Source organism: Podarcis cretensis (genome assembly GCF_951804945.1).
Source record: "Podarcis cretensis genome assembly, chromosome: 13".
Taxonomy (NCBI): domain Eukaryota; kingdom Metazoa; phylum Chordata; class Lepidosauria; order Squamata; family Lacertidae; genus Podarcis; species Podarcis cretensis.
The window spans coordinates 54,536,379-54,556,399 of record NC_137182.1 but is presented as its reverse complement, the minus strand read 5'-3'; the positions used below and the strand labels follow the sequence as shown (position 1 = coordinate 54,556,399).

Here is a 20,021-nt window from a genome sequence, read left to right as displayed (position 1 = left end):
TAAAACGGTTTTCTTTCACGGTAATTTTATTGTTTTGGTAACGAGCTTTGAGTTTGTTTGTTTGTTTTTACAATCAGGCAGTGCAGTCACAGCATAGATTAGACCAACCTTTTTGGGGACCATGCCCCACCAAAGCATCTCTAAAATCCTGACACTCCCAGAATTCCTTGGGGGGAAGCCATGCCAGTTCAACACCGCTTCTTGGGGGACTCTGGGAATTGTAGTTCCATGGGGGGAAATACGACTCTCCTCACCACACTCAGCCCCAGTGACCAAACTACGTTTCCCAGGACTCTTTGCGGGCGAAAACTCTTTAAAATGGTATGATCAGGATAGAGGTCTGGGGTTTGGCCCAATCTTACCACGATGACCCGTATTACTGTGAAGACAACGGCATCCTAAAAACCTTTGGCGTACTGCAAGAAGGGGAAAGGCGAAATGTTGCAAACATGTGCGTATATTTATTTGATGAAGTGAAGGCAGGGTCCAGTGGGGAGGAAAGCAGGGAGTTAAAAAGGAGGCAAACCCAAAAGCAAGGACATTTATTGTGTTTCGGTCAGGACAAATGCAAGATTCTGCACATATAGGATTGGGGACATCTGGCGTACTAGCAGTACATGTGACAAGGATCTAGGGTGAACCACAAGCTGAACGTGAGCCCACAGTGTGATGGAGCAGCAAAAAAGGCCAACGCTATTCTAGGCTGCATCAACAAGAAGTCTAGTATCCAGATCAAGGGAAGGAGTGTTGTTGTTGAGTCTTTTAGTCCTGTCCGCCTCTTTGTGACCCCCTGGACCAGAGCACGCCAGGCACTCCTGTCTTCCACTGCCTCCCGCAGTTTGGTCAGACTCATGCTGGTAGCTTCGAGAACACTGTCCCACCATCTCGTCCTCCGTCGTCCCCTTCTCCTTGCGCCCTCCATCTTTCCCAATATCAGGGTCTTTTCCAGGGAGTCTTCTCTTCCCATGAGGTGGCCAAAGTCTTGGAGCCTCAGCTTCAGGATCTGTCCTTCCAGTGAGCACTCAGGGCTGATTTCCTTCAGAATGGAGAGGTTTGATCTTCTTGCAGTCCATGGGACTCTCAAGAGTCTCCTCCAGCACCAGAATTCAAAAGCAGCCATTCTTCGGCCATCAGCCTTCTTTATGGTCCAGCTCTCACTTCCATACATCACAACTGGGAAAACCACGGCTTTAAAATAGGCCAATGCTATTCTAGGCTGCAGCAATGGAAGTCTAGTGTCCAGGTTAAGGGAAGGAATAATCCCGCTCTATTCTGCCTTGGACAGACCCCATCTGGAGTCCTGTGTCCGGTTCTGGACACCCCAGTTTAAAGCGGAGATTGACAAGTTGGAAGGTGTGCAGAGGAGGGCAACCAAGATGATCAAAAGACTACAATTCCCAGCATCCCTGACCGCTGGTCCTGCTAGCTAGGGATCATGGGAGTTGTAGGCCAAAAAACATCTGGAGGGCCGAAGTTGAGGGAGTCTGCGTATGAGGAACAGTTGAAGGACCTGGGGGTATTTAGCCTGGAGAAGAGAGGACTGAGACTGAAGCCATGGGTTCGAGTCCTACGCTCCAGAACAGGAGAAAAGAAGCTTGCATCTCTCCTCCATGTGACAGCCCTTAAGACATTTCTTAAGGGCTTTCACATGGAGGGCTATCACAAGATGCAAGCTAGGACTCGAACCCATGGCTTCAGTTTACAAGAAAGGAGATTCGGACTAAGCAGATTCTGATGGTGAGAGTCATTCAACAGTGGTACTCCTAGAAGGTGAGGCTGGATGGCCCTTTGTCAGGGTTTCTTAGGGTGTGATTCCTGCATGGCAAGGGAGTTGAGATAGATGACCTTTGGTGGTCCCCTTCCAGCGCCGCCATTTTGCAAATCTAAGAAGCGGCGGCACTGCTACTGCTAAACCTCCCCAACCACTCTGTCCAGAGTGAATAAAGGAACCCAAATTCCTGGCTTCTCCGAGGGATGACAGTCCTGCTGTTCCGAAATCTCTGTCTGCGCCTCATTTGCTGGCTGCCCCCGCCGCCAGCCGTTGCATGGCGTCTTCCTCGAAGCGGAAGACGTGCCAGCCTTCAGTGGCAGTCAGGTCCACGGCGCCGTTGCCAAGGTATAAGTCGATGGCCTTTTGGTTCCAGTCCAGAGCGGAGAACTTCATCTGGGTGCATCCTTTCTTCACGCCAATCTGCAGAGGAAGAGAAGAGAGGCCTTAGCTTGGCAGGGAGAACATCTGCTTGGCTTGCAGAACGTCGTGGGTTCAACCCTTGGGATCTTTGGGTAGTGCTGGGGCAACTGTGCCCCCGAAGGACCAGGTGCGCAGCCTGGGAGTCATTCTGGACTCACCGCTGTCCATGGAGGCGCAGGTCAGTTCTGTGTCCAGGGCAGCTGTCTACCAGCTCCACCTGGTACGCAGGATGAGACCCTCCCTGCCCGCAGACTGTCTTGCCAGAGTGGTGCATGCTCTAGTTATCTCCTGCTTGGACTACTGCAATGCACTCTACGTGGGGCTACCTTTGAAGATGACTCGGAAACTACAACTAATCCAGAATGCGGCAGCCAGACTGGGGAATGGGAGACCACATAACACCGGTCTTGAAAGTCCTACACTGGTTCCCAGTACGTTTCCGGACACAATTCAAAGTGTTGGTGCTGACCTTGAAAGCCCTAAACGGCCTCAAAGGCCCAGTAGACCTGAAGGAGCGTCTCCATCCCCATCGTTCAGCCCGGACACTGAGGTCCAGCTCCGAGGGCCTTCTGGCGGTTCTCTCCCTGCGAGAAGTGAGGTTACAGGGAACCAGGCAGAGGGCCTTCTTGGTGGTGGCACCCGCCCTGTGGAACGCCTTCCCACCAGATGTCAAAGAGAACAACAACTACCAGACTTTTAGAAGACATCTGAAGGCAGCCCTGTTTAGGGAAGCTTTTAGTGTTTGATGTTGTATCACTTTTTCATTATTATTATCATTAATTCTGTTGGGAGCCACCTAGAGTGGCTGGAGAAACCCAGCCAGATGGGTGAGGCATAATAATAATAATAATAATGATGATGATATAATAATAATAATAATAATAATAATAATAATAATAATAATAATTGTTATTATTACACCTGCCTGACGCGGGTGGCGCTGTGGGTTAAACCACTGAGCCTAGGTCTTGCCGGTCAGAAGGTCGGCGACGGGGTGAGCTCCCGTTGCTCGGTCCCTGCTCCTGCCAACCTAGCAGTTCGAAAGCACGTCAAAGTGCAAGTAGATCAATAGGTACCGCTCTGGCGGGAAGGTAAACGGCGTTTCCGTGCGCTGCTCTGGTTCGCCAAAAGTGGCTTAGTCATGCTGGCCACATGACCCGGAAGCTGTACGCCGGCTCCCTCGGCCAATAAAGCGAGATGAGCGCCGCAACCCCAGAGTCAACCACGACTGGACCTAATGGTCAGGGGTCCCTTTACCTTACACCTGTCTGAAACCCTGGAGAGTTGTTGCTGCCAACCTGAGCACGTAATATGAAGCTAGGTGGACCCCAGGGGCATGACTGGCTATGAGGCAGCTTCTAATGTTCCTATTTCTAGGGGAAAGGGACGTAGCAGAGCAGTTGCCTGGCATGAAGAACGTTCCATTTCTGTGTAGGGGCAGCTCTTACCTGGGCAATGGCGCTCATCAGCTTCTTCCCTATGCCTCTCCCTGCAACAGATTGAGGAGGAAAAGCTCAGAAGGAAGTCAGGATTCCTGGGTTCTCCGAAGGAAGGAAATACGCCCCCCTGGTATTTATGCCTTGGGAACTCTCTGCCTCAGTATCCTGGCTTCCACCACCACGTCCTAGAACATGTCCCACCCTCATCTGGTCTAGGTCGCTCCCTCCAAATTTTACCTTTGTTTTCAAAGCAACCGGACTCCTTCCATATATAATAATAATAATAATAATAATAATAATGAAATACAGTGGTACCTCGGGTTACATACGCTTCAGGTTACATACACTTCAGGTTACAGACTCCGCTAACCCAGAAATAGTGCTTCAGGTTAAGAACTTTGCTTCAGGATGAGAACAGAAATTGTTCTCCGGTGGCACAGTGGCAGCGGGAGGCCCCATTAGCTAAAGTGGTGCTTCAGGTTAAGAACAGTTTCAGGTTAAGTATGGACCTCCAGAACGAATTAAGTACTTAACCTGAGGTACCACTGTAATTTATTATTATTTATACCCCGCCTATCTGGCTGGGTTTCCCCAGCCACTCTGGATGGCTTCCAACAGAATATTAAAATACAATAATCTATTAAACATTAAAAGCTTCCCTGAACAGGGCTGCCTTCAGATGTCTTCTAAAAGTTTGGTAGTTAATTTTTCTCTTTGACATCTGGTGGGAGGGAGTCCCACAGGGAGGGCGCCACCACCGAGAAGGCCCTCTGCCTGGTTCCCTGTAAGTTGGCTTCCCGCAGGGAGTTTTGGGAATTGTAGTGCAATGAAAGTGGAGGGCGCCAGGTTGCTTTGAAGGTGCAATAGTCCCTCTCTCTCTTTCTCTCTCCCTCTCTCACACACATTTTCTTAATTATACAGTGGTACCTCAGGCTAAGTACTTAATTATACAGTGGTACCTCAGGCTAAGTACTTAATTATACAGTGGTACCTCAGGCTAAGTACTTAATTATACAGTGGTACCTCAGGCTAAGTACTTAATTATACAGTGGTACCTCAGGCTAAGTACTTAATTCGTTCCGGAGGTCCGTACTTAACCTGAAACTGTTCTTAACCTGAAGCACCACTTTAGCTAATGGGGCCTCCCGCTGCTGCCATGCCGCCAGAGCACGATTTCTGTTCTCATCCTGAAGCAAAGTTCTTAACCTGAAGCACTATTTCTGGGTTAGTGGAGTCTGTAACCTGAAGCGTATGTAACCTGAAGCGTACCACTGTAGTTCCTGGCTGTTCATAGAATCCACCGAATTGTTCGGCTGCAAGGAACCCCTACGGTCATCCAGTCCAACCCCCTGCGCTGCGGAAATCTTTGCGCAAAGCAGAACCTGAACCCGCAACCCGGAGTTTAAGAGCCTGAAAGCAGCTTCTTCCCTTTCCCCTTTACCCCGAAACTCTGGCATGACGTAGAGGTCTTCCATGTAGATGTTTCTGCCTTTCCAGGTGCTGTAAGTGAAAAAATACAAGCCGAACCCCACGACGGTGTGGCCTGCAGTGGGGAAAAATGAAAGAACGACGACAAAAGATCACAACCTGCTTTTCTAAAATCAGTCCAGGGTTCTTTTGGATCAGGTTAGCAGCCGACCATAAACAGGACCCGGGCGATTCAAACACAGCCTTTTCCTCCAGGCAGTTGCTTGGGGGCAGAAAATATATTGGGGGGCTGCCCAAGAGATTGTGGGCCGCTCCCCGTGGGATGAGAACCTGGGTAAGTGGTTCTGAAATTCCCCCCGGATTGAAAATTGCAGAATCGGAGAGTTGCAATGCATCCCAAGGGTTAATAATAATAATAATAATAATAATAATTTTTTATTTATATCCCGCCCTTCCCGGTTCAGAAAACCGGGCTCAGGGCAGCTAGCAACAAATTTAAGACACTTAACTAATGCAACAAAAAAAGAGCATAAAATACAGTATAAAACGTGAATAACAATAAATTCAGAATTCAAAAGTCAATTGGGGGGGGGGGGAGAATCCATTCATATAGAGAGTTTGATAGACATTTGCAGGGAAACAACAAAAATATAAGGCTCTGTCCAAAGGGATTTGCAATCTTTGATACAGGGGAGGAGGGAAAAACCCTTGTTGCATTCAGTTTTACTCAGTTTCAATAGCAGATTAATGGTTGGCCAATATTCTACAGCATTTTAAATGTGTCTGCCGGGGTGGGTGTGTTATTTTAACTATTTACGTTGTATTTTATCCTGCGAACCGCCCTGAGATCTTGTAATGAAGGGAGGTCTATAAATCTAATTCTTCATCATAATTTTTTATTTACAGTATACCCCACCCATCTGGCCTGGTTTCCCCAGCCACTCTGGGTGGCTTCCAACAAAGATTAAAAATACATTAAAACATCAGTTACTAAAAAAAATCCCTAAACAGGGCTGCCTTCAGATGTCTTCTAAAAGTCAGATAGTTGTTTATTTCCTTGACATCTGGTGGGAGGGAGTTCCACAGGGCGGGTGCCACCACTGAGAAGGCCCTCTGCCTGGTTCCCTGTAACTTGGCTTCTCGCGGGGAGAAAACTGCCAGAACCATACTACCACAAAATATAATTGAGAAATAAAAATTACATATATCAATATTTTGTTTGCTATTTGTTATTTACCGTCTTATTTCCTCCCAGACATTCCATGCAAAACACACACCCGCACAAATAATAATAATGAAAATAAATATTTTTCCACCTTTTATCTTACAAAATCGTTTCTTCAGTTTTGACTTCCTGTCAAGTCCCTTCGCATATATTTTGTCTTACAACTGAACGTAAACAAAACAATAAACCTTTCTATATAGATTTTCCAATACATTCAGAAAACATAATAAATCCGTAATTGTTGTCCACCTCCTTTTACTTCCTTTGTCACTCGAACGCTAGCACGGAGTCAAAACTATTATTGTATTTCCTTTATAACCATCCCATTTTCCCGCAAATTTTTGCTTTGAGTTTCCTCTGAGTTTGCTCGTCCATTGAGCCATCTCGATTACAAATTCCTGTAATTTAATTTGCCAATCTATTATTTTTGAAGGTGGCTATCCTATCACCTCTCAGTCCCCTCTTCTCCTTTCCCAACTCCTTCGACCGCTCCTCATATGGCTCCGTTTCCAGACCCCTTGATCCTCTCAGCCACCCTATAGCTTGTCGATATCCTCCTTAAACTGGGGTGCCCAGAACTCCAGATGGGCTCTGACCAAGGCAGAACGTCTCTGGGGCAAAACTGGGCGATTCTTCCTTCTGCTTTCCCTCCCATCGCTGAGCCCCGGAGACGGAAGTTAATTGGGAGAGGAAGGAGCGAAGAGAAGGGGCATTGCAGCAGAGAGGGAAGGATTGGATCTTCGCCAGACTGGAAGATGGGATTTTGGGGCAGGAACCTTGCTTACCGTCTTTGCTCTGATGTTTCGGGGCGACCTCGGCCACCACACATTTATAGAAGGGGTCCTGGCAAAAGCCGTCCTCATAAAGCCCTGGAAAGAAAGACGCGAGAATCAAAGAGACAGCGAGAGAAAGGGGGTGGAAAAAAACCGGGGTCAGCAGGACCCAGGAAAAACTGCAAGACGACCAGCTGTGTAGATCCCAAACTTTTGGGCTTTTAAGTTCAGGTGAGCTCTGGAAATAATACCAATACTACTACTACTACTAATTTGTTATTTATACCCCGCCCATCTGGCTGGGTTTCCCCAGCCACTCTGGGCGGCTTCCAACAAAACACTAAAATACAAAATCCTATTAAACATTAAAAGCTTCCCTAAACAGGGCTGCCTTCAAATGTCTTCTAAAAGTTTGGTAGTTGTTTTTCTCTTTGACATCTGGTGGGAGGGCATTCCACAGGGCAGGCGCCACCACCGAGAAGGCCCTCTGCCTGGTTCCCTGTAACCTCACTTTTTGCAGGGAGGGAACCGCCAGAAGACCCTCGGTGCTGGACCTCAGTGTCCGGACAGAACGATGGAGGTGGAGATGCTCCTTCAGGTCTACTGGGCCTTTGAGGCCGTTTAGGGCTTTCAAGCTCAGCACCAACACTTTGAATTGTGCTCGGAAACATCCTGGGAGCCAGTGTAGGTCTTTCAGGACAGGTGTTACAGTGGTGCCTCGCAAGACGAAATTAATTCATTCCGCGAGTTGCTTCGTCTTGCGATTTTTTCGTCTTGCGGAGCACAGATTCCCCGGGTATTAACGGTTTTACAAAAATGGAAGCAAACTCGCAAGACGTTTTCGTCTTGCGAAGCAAGCCCATAGGGAAATTCGTCTTGCGAAGCACCTCGAAAAACGGAAAACCCTTTTGTCTAGTGAGTTTTTCGTCTTGCGAGGCATTCGTCTTGCAGGGCACCACTGTATATGGTCTCCCAGTCCCAGTCTAGCTGCCGCATTCTGGATTAATTGCAGTTTCTGGGTCACCTTCAAAGGTAGTCCCACATGGAGCGCATGGCAGTAGTCCAAGCAGGAGATAACCAGAGCATGCGCCACTCTGGCCAGACAGCCTGCGGGCAGGGAGGGTCTCATCCTGCGTACCAGATGGAGCTGGTAGAGAGGCCGCCCTGGACAGAGAGCTGACCTGTCCCTCCATGGACAGCGGTGAGTCCAGAATGACTCCCAGGCTGCGCACCTGGTCCTTCAGAGACACAGCTGCCCCATTCAGGACCAGGGAGCCATTCAAACGTGCATGGCTTTATAAGGCAGCAATGCTTTCAAGACCGGTGTTATGTGGTCTCGGCGGCCGCCCCCATTCCCCAGTCTGGCTGCCGCATTCTGGATTAGTTGCAGTTTCAGGGTCACCTTCAAAGGTAGCCCCACGTAGAGCGCTTGGCAGTAGTCCTTCCTGGTTCAAAAACCAGGCTCAGGGCAGCTAACAACAGATTTAAAACCCTCAATTATAAAAGCAGCATAAAATACAGTATAAAAACATGAATGACAATAAAATTCAAAACTAATTAGATATTCCCCAGGGCTAGCTGGCTGAATTGGTCCTACTTGGGCCAGTGAGGAGGCCAGGGAAGAATTAGCTGTGGGGTCTCAGAGCGGGTAATCTTCATAAAAAGGGAAGGGAAGGGAAATAAAAGATCAGGCTGGATTCGAATTAAAGGCCAGGCGGAATAGCTCTGTCTTACAGGCCCGACGGAAGGAGGTTAAATCCTGCAGGGCCCTGGTCTCCTGGGACAGAGCATTCCACCAGGTCGGAGCCACCACTGAGAAGGCCCTGGCCCTGGGGGAGGATAGCCTGACTTCCTTAGGGCCCGGGACCTTTAAGCTATTATTATTCATGGACCTTAAAGTCCTTTGCGGGGCAGACCAGGAGAGCCAGTCCCGTAGATACAAGGACCCTAAGCCACAAAGGGTTTTAAAGGTCAAGACCAGCACCTTGAACCTGACTTGATACTCCACCGGGAGCCAGTGCAGCTGGAAAAGCACCGGGTGAATATGCTCCCATGGCAGGGACCCCGTGAGGAGCCTCGCTGCAGCATTCTGCACCCGCTGGAGTTTGTGGGACAGCTTCAAGGGTAGCCCCGCGTAGAGCGAATTACAGTAGTCAAGCCCGGAGGTGACCGCCGCGTGGATCACTGTGGCCAGGTCGGGGCAGGAAATGCAGCCCCTCTCCCACACCTGGTGCCCTCGAGATGTTTGAGTCCACAACGACCATCAGCCCATGGTAATCTGATCCCACCCATCGTGCCCCAAACATGAACACAACACTTCTGTGACTAAACCTGGCCAAGGAAGATTTGTCTATGAGAATTCCCGCCCGGGGTTCAGCCTCACCTTGACTGCTGTTTGCTACCTGATCAGGCATTTTCTCAAACTCTGCAAGTTCCTGAAAAGAGAGAAAGAGAACATTAACCACAGGTACAATGCCTGCGCCACCACCTCACTTGCCAAGACCTTGAATTTTCACACATAAAAACAAAGGTAAAGGGACCCCTGACCATTAGGTCCAGTCGTGGCCGATTCTGGGGTTGCGGCGCTCATCTCGCTTTACTGGCTGAGGGAGCCGGCGTACAGCTTCCGGGTCATGTGGCCAGCATGACTAAGCCGCTTCTGGCGAACCAGAGCAGCGCACGGAAACGCTGTTTACCTTCCCGCCGGAGTGGTACCTATTGATCTACTTGCACTTTGAGGTGCTTTTGAACTGCTAGGTTGGCAGGAGCTGGGACCGAGCAACGGGAGCTCACCCCGTCACGGGGATTTGAACTGCCAACCTTCTGATTGGCAAGCCCTAGGCTCTGTGGTTTAACCCACAGAGTCCTTATGTAGGTAGGAGAAAATAACAGAGGCCAGCCAGAGAATATTGAGAAGCAAAGCAGCTCATAAGCCTGATCTTTATTGATCTGTTGCAACAGGGTGCCCCCTTCACCCGCAGGAGAGGAGGAGGAACCCAGAACCAAGTTGTGCCTGCCCTTATATACACATTTTAAATTCCCTGCCCTGGAGCAGAAGACCTCCCCTCCATACATCATACCTACATCACAGAAGAGGTGATCTACAGCAGAAATCTGAGTGCGTTGTTTACCTCCTGTCTGGCAGGTTATCTGTTAATGCTCGCTTGATTGGATACCCTGGGGAGCCTGGCCAGTCTTTTGTAATGACAAATATTCAGTTCCTGAGCCAGGTCAGGCTCACACCCTATTCATATCTTAAATGTGCCCTTAAGACAGGATTTTTGAGGAAAGAGACAATGGGGAGGTTTACCACCTTGACCTTGCAGAGAAAACATTTGGTCAGTTTGGGAATCAAAAGCGGTTTCAGGTCGGTCTTCCTGTGCTGATCTATGTACGTGCTTGGCTGGTACATTGATGAACATTTAATATATATCTAAGCACGTGGGTGGTGCTGTGGGTTAAACCACAGATCCTAGGACTATGCCGATCAGAAGGTCGGCGGTTCGAATCCCCGCAACGGGGTGAGCTCCCGTTGCTCGGTCCCTGCTCCTGCCAACCTAGCAGTTCAAAAGCACATCAAAGTGCAAGTAGATAAATAGGTACCGCTCCGGCAGGAAGGTAAACGGCGTTTCCGTGCACTGCTCTGGTTCGCCAGAAGCGGCTTAGTCCTGCTGGCCACATGACCCGGAAGCTGTACGCCGGCTCCCTCGGCCAGTAAAGCGAGATGAGCGCCGCAACCCCAGAGTCGGCCATGACTGGACCTAATGGTCAGGGGCCCTTTTACCTTTAAAATATATCTAAGACCTAAAAATTCTTATCACATTCGGCCACCGTGAGAACAGGATCCTGGAGTGGATTGGGCCCCCTCCGGCAGCCTCTCTGGATTGCAAACTGCAGAGTGCAAGTTTCTCTGCAGAATCTCAAATGACAGAGAGAGAGAGAGGATAGGCTAGAGTCTAAAGCAATATCTGGCAATTACACAATCTCTCGGGGAGCTTTGCTATGCTAATGCAAAACCCACAGGAGAGAAATCTCTGGCCGTGATCCAGCGCAAAACAAACAGCATCAAACTCTCCGGTTAAATCCTGGCTCAGCCTTTCAAAGCCAAGGAGGTTTCCTTTTGAAGTCAGGCAGTTGTTACAGAGTGTGCCCAGTTTTATACTTTGCAAAGGAGCATGAGGCTTCGCTCCCTTTTATTCTGACAGCAGGGGCCTGTTGCTAGGGCTGGAAAAGATCCTGGGCCGGCACATCTGCATAGGATTTGCATATGCTAATCTACATTTATGGATTTAAAAGCCTCGCATACGAATCCCGCCCCCAGGCCCTGCTTCCAGGCTTCAATTAATTCACACTCTGCTCCAAATCCGCTCACCTGCAGTTTCAATTTATTCCTCCTCAATATCCTGAACAAATCCTGTTCTGGATCCTAGAATTATAGAGTCAAGTGGGACCCCCGGGAGTCATCCAGCGCACCCCGCAGAAATATGCAGGAATCTTTTGCCCACAACCTGGAGGTTAAAAGCCTCATGCTCTACTGACTGAGCTAGTTTTCTCTCCACCATCCCACCCTCAAGAGTGGCCAAGCAGATGCCCGTTATGTGAAAGCGACAAGCAGGATTCGAACGCAGCTCCCCCCTCTTGCCGTGGCTCCCAATAACTGGCCTTCTGAAGCAGAGCCATTATGGCTCGTAGGCACACCACAGCCTTCATAATAATAATGATAATAATAATAATAATAATAATAATAATAATAATAATAATAATATATTATTTATACCCCGCCCATCTGGCTGAGTTTCCCCAGCCACTCTGGGCGTCTCCCAATCAAGTGTTAAAAACCATATAGCATTAAATATTATAAACTTCCCTAAACAGGGCTGCCTTAAGATGTCTTTTAAAAAGAAGATAGCTGCTTATTTCCTTCACATCTGAAGGGAGGGCATTCTATAGGGCGGGCACCACCACCGAGAAGGCCCTCTGCCTGGTTCCCTGTAACCTCACTTCTCGCAATGAGGGAACCGCCAGAAGGTCCTCGGAGCTGGACCTCAGTATCCGGGCTGGACGATGGAGGTGGAGATGCTCCTTCAGGTCTACTGGGCCTTTGAGGCCGTTTAGGGCTTTTAAAGGTCAGCATCAACCCTTTGAATTGTGCTTGGAAATGTACTGGGAGCCAATTTGGATCTTTTAGGACTGGTGTTATGTGGTCCCGGTGGCCACTCCAGTCTAGCTGCCGCATTCCGGAGCATGCACCACTCTGGCCAGACAGTCCGTGGGCAGGGAGGGTCTCATCCTGCGTACCAGATGGAGCTGGGAGACAGCTGCCCTGGACACAGAATTAACGTGAGCCTCCATGGACAGCAGTGAGTCCAGAATGACTCCCAGGCCGCGCACCTGGTCCTTCGGGGGCACAGTTGCCCCATTCAGGACCAGGGAATCCTCCACACCTGCCCGCCTCGTGTCCCCCAAAAACAGTACTTCTGTCTTGTCAGGATTCAACCTCAATCTGTTAGCTGCCATCCATCCTCCAACCGCCTCCAGACACTCACACAGGACCTTCACCGCCTTCACTGGTTCTGATTTGAAAGAGAGGTAGAGCTGGGTATCATCCGCATATTGATGGACACCCAGCCCAACCCCCCTGATGATCTCTCCCAGCGGCTTCATATAGATGTTGAAAAGCATGGGGGGGAGAGGACAGAACCCTGAGGCACCCCACAAGTGAGAGCCCAGGGGTCTGAACACTCATCCCCCACCACCAGTTTCTGAACACGGCCCAGGAGGAAGGAGCGAAACCACTGTATAACAGTGCCCCCAGCTCCCAGCCCCTCTAGACGGTCCAGAAGGATGTTATGGTCAATGGTGTCAAAGGCTGCTGAGAGATCCAGCAGAACTAGGAAACAGCCTTTATCCTCACTGGGTTTGACCAATCCTCTTTTAAAGCCGTCAAAGTTGGTAGCCATCGCTACCTCAAGTGGCAAGGAGTTCCGCAGTTTAACTGTGAACTCCGCAAAGAAGTCTCGAACCCACCCAAGGGTCATCCAGCCCACCCCCCCGAAATGCAGGAATCTTTCTGACCGACTTGGGATTTGAACTCATGACTTTGAGATGAAGAGTCGTGCTCTGCCAACTGAGCTAAGGCCTCGCCTAATTTGCAGGGTTGTCGCGAGGATTAAAGGAGGAAGAGGGGGAAAGGGTGGTATATAAATGCAATAGATAAATGGAATTAAATAATAATCCTTGCATGCAGGGTGGATTTGATTTACCGTAAATCGAATCGATTTAAATCATTATTTTTTTGCAGAAAGACTCATTCTTGCTGGTATAATCTGAATATTTACAACCAGATGAAGGTTTCATTTCTGGAATAATAAATTTTCAGAGTAGTTTTTACGAAAATTACTGATTTGGTTCTACTATAAGAAATACATAGGCAGATAATAATGAAATTATTGTGAGGTTTAACAAGTTAACTGTTTCTATTTGGACAACTTTCCCGCTGTGCTTTATTGGAAGGAGAAAAATAACCATTTCCTTAATAACAATTTAAACATTTTATTTCTCTAAAACAATAACATTATAGCATATGTATCCACGTTTCTTAACCGATGTGGTTAAACAATTTTTTTTAAAAAACCCCGCAACAACTTAGACAAAAACTTAAAACAAATCCTTATTTCCTGATGAATAGCCTTTGGACTCTAATGCAACTTAAACAGAAAACTATCTTTAGGAAGATATTTCCTCCAAAAGCTTTTTATTTTAAAATCCGATTTAAATAAAAAAAATCCGATTTTTTTTTAAAAAACATTTATTTCATCCTGCAAACCAGGATGAAGGCTCAATAAGCAATAAATCTCTCTCTCTTTTTTTTGCTATTCGGACTGCAGGGAGGGCCAGCGCCGGGGCTTAGGCGGACATTCAACAGGTGCAGTACTTCAAGAGGACGCAGCTGCACCAGTCGAATACCTGCCTGCCTGCCTGCCTGCCTGCCTGCTCGTGGGAAAGGGCCTACCCGGATCATGCGCATGATCTCCGCGCAGTCCTCGGCTCGGGAGGGCCGGATCGACACCGCGGGGTCGGCGGGGTCTTGGCCCACGGCTGCCTGATCGGCCATGGCAGATCCTCAGCTGGAGATACGGAAGTTTTCTCCTGGGTCGGAGAACTACATTTCCCAGGATGCTCCAGGGAAGAGGGAGGGTGGAAAGAGGAGGAGGAGGAGGAGCGGGGCGGGACAGAGCTGGCCAGAGAACTCAGAAAATCCTTGAATTGGAAGGGAACCCCAAAGGACATCCAGGGCAAAAAAAAATGAGAGGCACAAATACAAGATGGGTGACACCTGGCTTTAGAGCAATACATGTGAAAAGGATCTAGGAGTCTTGGTTGACCACAAACTTTTTTTTTTTTAATAAAATATTTATTAAGTTTTTCCAAATTAGTACAAAACACAAACAAAAAACTGCCAACAAAGGTCCGTATAGCTAAAGCTATGGTTTTCCCAGTAGTGATGTATGGGAGTGAGAGCTGGACCATAAAGAAGGCTGATCGCCAAAGAATTGATGCTTTTTAATTCTGGTGCTGGAGGAGACTCTTGAGAGTCCCAAGGACTGCAAGAAGATCCAACCTCTCCATTCGGAAGGAAATCAGCCCTGAGTGCTCACTGGAAGGACAGATCCTGAAGCTGAGGCTCCAAGACTTTGGCCACCTCCTGAGAAGAGAAGACTCCCTGGAAAAGACCCTGATGTTGGGAAAGATGGAGGGCGCAAGGAGAAGGGGACGACAGAGGACGAGATGGTGGGACAGTGTTCTTGAAGCTGCCAGCATGAGTTTGACCAAACTGCGGGAGGCAGTGGAAGTCAGGAGTGCCTGACGTGCTCTGGTCCAGGGGGTCACTAAGAGTCGGACACGACTAAACGACTAAACAACAACAAAACAAAAAACAAACATGCACAAAAGAATGACAAAAATACAAAAAAGCAAAACAAATAACAAATATAATTTTCATTACTTATTCCATTATCTTATTTCCCGGACCTCCTCTCACCTCCCCCTTTTGTATTCCAGTTCAAATTCTTAACTCAAATTTTAACTTATTATGACTTATTTTAACTTATTACTCAATCCACAAACTTGACATGAGCCAACAGTGTGACGCGGCAGCTAAAAAAGCCAATGCAATTCTGGGCTGCATCAATAGGAGTATAGCATCTAGATCAAGGGAAGTAATAGTGCCACTGTATTCTGCTCTGGTCAGACCTCACCTGGAGTACTGTGTCCAGTTCTGGGCACCACAGTTCAAGAAGGACACGGACAAACTGGAATGTGTCCAGAGGAGGGCAACCAAAATGGTCAAAGGCCTGGAAACGATGCCTTATGAGGAACGGCTAAGGGAGCTGGGCATGTTTAGCCTGGAGAAGAGGAGGTTGAGGGGTGATATGATAGCCATGTTCAAATATATAAAAGGATGTCACATAGAGGAGGGAGAAAGGTTGTTTTCTGCTGCTCCAGAGAAGCGGACACGGAGCAATGGTTCCAAACTACAAGAAAGAAGATTCCACCTAAACATTAGGAAGAACTTCCTGACAGTAAGAGCTGTTTGACAGTGGAATTTGCTGCCCAGGAGTGTGGTGGAGTCTCCTTCTTTGGAGGTCTTTAAGCAGAGGCTTGACAACCATATGTCAGGAGTGCTCTGATGGTGTTTCCTGCTTGGCAGGGGGTTGGACTCGATGGCCCTTGGGGTCTCTTCCAACTCTTCTATGATTCTATGATTCTATGATTCCAACCCTCTGCTCTCAAAGCGCGGTCTCCCATCCAGTTTGAAACCTTACCGGTCCCTGCTAAGCTTTGCAAACGTGGCGGAAATTTTATTGCAACCTCACTGGGAGGAGGTTCGAATGGGGCCGACCAATGAATGGATCCTAGGATTGTAGGCTTGGAAGGGACACCGGAGGGTCATCCATCCCAACCCGCCGGATCAGGGTGGAGAGTTCGACTTTGTGACAGTTTGGATCATGAACGGGGCATCCAACCCCATCCAATCAGATTCATGAGAGAGGAAAGTAAACACTGCTTTACGCAAGGCATCGTTCAGCTAAGGAACTCCCTGCCACAAGATGTGATGATGGTTGCTAAGTTAAAAGGTAAAAGTAGAGGGACGCCTGACCATTAGGTCCAGTCGTGACCGACTCTGGGGTTGCGGCACTCATCTCGCTTTATTGGCCGAAGGAGCTGGCATCCAGCTTCCGGCTCATGTGGCCAGCAGGACTAAGCCGCTTCTGGCGAACCAGAGCAGCGCACGGAAACACCATTTACCTTCCCGCCAGAGCGGTACCTATTTATCTACTTGCGCTTTGACGTGCTTTTGAACTGCTAGGTTGGCAGGAGCAGGGACCGAGCAACGGGAGCTCACCCTGTCATGGGGATTCGAACCGCCGACCTTCTGATCGGCAAGTCCTAGGCTCTGTGGTTTAACCCACAGCGAAACCCCCATCCCTCTGGTTGCTAAGTTAGATGGCATAATAATAATAATAATAATAATAATAATAATAATAATAATAATATACTATTTATTATGAGTTTCCCCAGCCACTCTGGGAGGCTTCCAAAAAATATTAAAATACTGTAATACATCAAACATTAAAAGCTTCCCTAAAGAGGGCTGCCTTCAGATGTCTTCTAAAAGTCTGGTAGTTATTGTTCTCTTTGACATCTGGTGGGAGGATGTTCCACAGGGAGGACACCACCACCGAGAAGGCCCTCTGCCTGGTTCCCTGCAACCTCACTTCTCGCAGGGAGGGAACCGCCAGAAGGCCCTCGGAGCTGGACCTCAGCGTCCGGGCAGAACGATGGGGGTGGAGACGCTCCTTCAGGTCTACTGGGCCTTTGAGGCCGTTTAGGGCTTTCAAGGTTAGCACCAACATTTTGAATTGTGCTTGGAAACGTACTGGGAGCCAATGGAGGTCTTTCAAGACCGGTGTTTTGTGGTCTCCCAGTCCCCAGTCTGGCTGCCGCATTCTGGATTAATTGCAGTTTCTGGGTCACCATCAAAGGTAACCCCACGTAGAGCGCATTGCAGTAGTCCAAGCGGGAGATAACTAGAGCATGCACCACTCTAGCCAGACAGTCTGTGGACAGGAAGGGTCTCATCCTGCGTACCAGATGGAGCTGGCAGACAGCTGCCCTGGACACAGAATTGACCTGCGCCTCCATGGACAGTTGTGAGTCCAAATGGCTCCCAGGCTGCGCACCTGATCCTTCGGGGTCACAGTTGCCCCATTCAGGACCAGGGAGTCCTCCACACCCGCCCGCCCCCTATCCCCCAAAAACATTAAAATTAAAATCAAATTAAAATTAAAATTAGATGGCATTTTTTTTTTATGGTTGCTAAGTTAGATGGCATTAAAAAAAAGGAGGAGCAGAGAGCTGTCAATCATGATGACTACATGGAACCTTCAGGTATAAGGGGCAGCGTACTTCACAATATCAGATGGGAGGTCCAGCCGACAGGGGCTAGGTGGTTAATTTCACGTCCTGCTTCTAGACTTCCGGGAGTCAAACAGTTGGCCATCTGCTCTGATCCAGCGAGGCTTGTCTTTCATTTTATTGGCATTTCATCATCCTAGACCTCCTCCTCAGTACCCTGGCTGGCACTTCCAATTGTGGAGAGAGCTCTCTTTATTCTGGAAACAGGAATCCCTTTGTAGAAGGAACGAGGCTATTTTTCCTTCTAGGCTGGTTTTATCTACCCTGATTTTTTTGTTCTCTGGGCAGTTCCTGATGGCTGCTGTTGTCACGTGGGAATCAGATTCCTGCCTTGCAGGGGGTTGGGCTGGATGACCACTGGGTGACCCTTCCAAGTCTACAGTTCTGTGATAGCCATATAGAATCCTAGAATGGTAGAGCTGGAAAGGAACCCGGGGTCATCCAGTCCAACCCCTTGCAAGGCAGTGTAGCACCCTGCTTGTGGTTAACGCTTAGCTGGAATGAAATATTCAACGCAGCAATAGAGAAATTAAAATAATAATTTATTTGTCAGACAAATAAATGAGAGGCACAGTGGTATATGGTTACCAAGCTCTGGCCTGGCCTCTTGCCATTCTGGCCAGCACTTATATTTCTTTAATCCAGCCCCCTTGCTCCTCCTGTGGCTGCCTCTGTCCAATCAGCCTGGTTGAAATTCCTATTGGTTGTTTGCTAGAACCAATCACAAAAGATACACCCATTTCCTTCTGCCCTTTTATGGGAAACAAAAAGCTATATATTCTTCTATCTATAAATGACAAATAAGTAGTAATATATCTTACATGTGTCTCAACAAGGAACCTTAATTACCAGCTCACCTCGCCCTATTGCCCTCCAAAACAGATGGTTAATCTTAAATTTTTATCTTAAACAGATGTCAAGGATCATCATTGAAAGATCTCCTTCCTTTGGAGGTCTCTAAACAAAAGCTTGACAACCATATGTATGCTCTAATGATGTTTCCTGCTTGGCAGGGGGGGCTGGGCTGGTGGCTGACTTAATTTCAGGATAGTTACAACTCTTACAACTATATGAAATAAGAATCCATCATTTCTTAAATCCTTTGCATATTACATTTAAGCCAATATATTTAATACATAACATAAATAACCTTTTAAAAGGAAAAGAAATCTTAAAAGGATCTCAGTTTAAGAAAGAAACAACTTTAGAAAAAGACTTCCCAAAATACTCTCTTCCTTTCTGCCAGCCAGATGCTCTTGGCCTTTTAACCTTAGGAAAATATGGCTCAAGTTTAATGGGAGGCACATGGTTTTATTTTACTATTTACCCACTCTTAATTATGTTTATCTCTGCTTTTTTTATCTTCTGTAATATGTAGGGTCAGTGTCCTCGCTCTCAGCCTGTAATTCCCTTTTTGACTTTGAGAATTGTTTTCTGCTATAAATCAGGGGGCCCCCTTGTCTAGGAGGAAAAACATTTTGCCAAGCTTCTTAGGCAGCTGCTCTTCTGCCTGGCATGAAACATTTGAAGATCTTTAAGCTCATTTTAAGATACAGGCCCTGATCAAAATATAAGCTTGATAAAAATGCAGGCTTATGATTAGATGCCTCAGCAGGAATCTCAACATGCGGTCCCCCATCCAATTTGAAACCACAGCAGACCCTGCTCAGCTTTGCAAACGGACCAGCAGGTTTCATTCCTGATTTGCAGCAACAAACACATTTCTCTCCCAAAAGAGAGCGAGTGATGGATGCAACTGTCGCCTAATCTGCCTGCAAACAAACCACGATGAATGCTCAAGAACGCTGAATGTTAGGTGATTTGGAGCAGATAAAAGAAGACACCGTTCTTCACTCACCGCAGAGTTAAACTGTGGAACTCCCCCCCACAGGAGGCAGAGATGGCAGCTAATAATAATAATAATAATAATAATAATAATAATAATAATAATTTATACCCCACCCATATGACTGGGTTTCCCCAGCCACTCTGGGCAGCTCCAGACACAATATTAAAAACACGATAAAACATCAAACATTAAAAGTTTCCCCAAACAGGGCTGCCTTCAGATGTCTTCTAAAAGTGATAGTTGTTTATTCCCTTGACATCTGGTGGGAGGGCGTTCCACAGGGCACCACCGAGAAGGCCCTCTGCCTGGTTCCCTGCAACCTCACTTCTCGCAGGGAGGGAACTGCCAGAAGGCCCTCGGAGCTGGACCTCTGTGTCCGGGCAGAACGATGGCAGTGGAGACGCTCCTTCAGGTATACTGGGCCTTTGAGGCCATTTAGGGCTTTCAAGATCAGCACCAACACTTTGAATTGTGCTCAGAAACGTCCTGGGATCCAGTGTAGGTCTTTCAAGACCGGTGTTATGTGGTTTTTCAGTCCCCAGTCTGGGTGCCGCATTCTGGATTTATTGCAATTTCCAAGTCACCTTCAAAGGTAGCCCCACATAGAGCGCATTGCAGTAGTCCAAGCAGGAGATAA

At 47.9% G+C, this 20,021-nt stretch overlaps 1 protein-coding gene across 1 annotated transcript; it reads right to left on the bottom strand.

The window, feature by feature from the left end:
* Window positions 1-8: 8 nt before the first annotated feature.
* On the bottom strand, window positions 9-14,240 carry LOC307202317 (thialysine N-epsilon-acetyltransferase-like). Its single transcript, XM_079952201.1, has 6 exons — window positions 14,069-14,240; window positions 9,440-9,491; window positions 7,069-7,152; window positions 5,072-5,173; window positions 3,640-3,680; window positions 9-2,191 (listed from the first exon to the last, which is right to left on the bottom strand). The coding sequence occupies exons 1-6, from the start codon at window positions 14,168-14,170 to the stop codon at window positions 2,012-2,014; spliced, it is 561 nt and encodes a 186-aa protein (XP_079808327.1). The 5' UTR covers window positions 14,171-14,240; the 3' UTR covers window positions 9-2,011.
* Between the last annotated feature and the right edge of the window lie 5,781 nt (window positions 14,241-20,021).

Excerpts from the sequence above, each read along its gene's own strand:
- LOC307202317 (XM_079952201.1), bottom strand. The coding sequence starts at position 14,170 with ATGGCCGATCAGGCAGCCGTGGGCCAAGACCCCGCCGACCCCGCGGTG. Across the intron at positions 9,492-14,068 it reads AGATCATGCGCATGATCCGG|GAACTTGCAGAGTTTGAGAA; the intron begins GTAGGCCCTTTC and ends CTCTCTTTTCAG. Across the intron at positions 3,681-5,071 it reads CGTCATGCCAGAGTTTCGGG|GGAGAGGCATAGGGAAGAAG; the intron begins GTAAAGGGGAAA and ends AATCTGTTGCAG.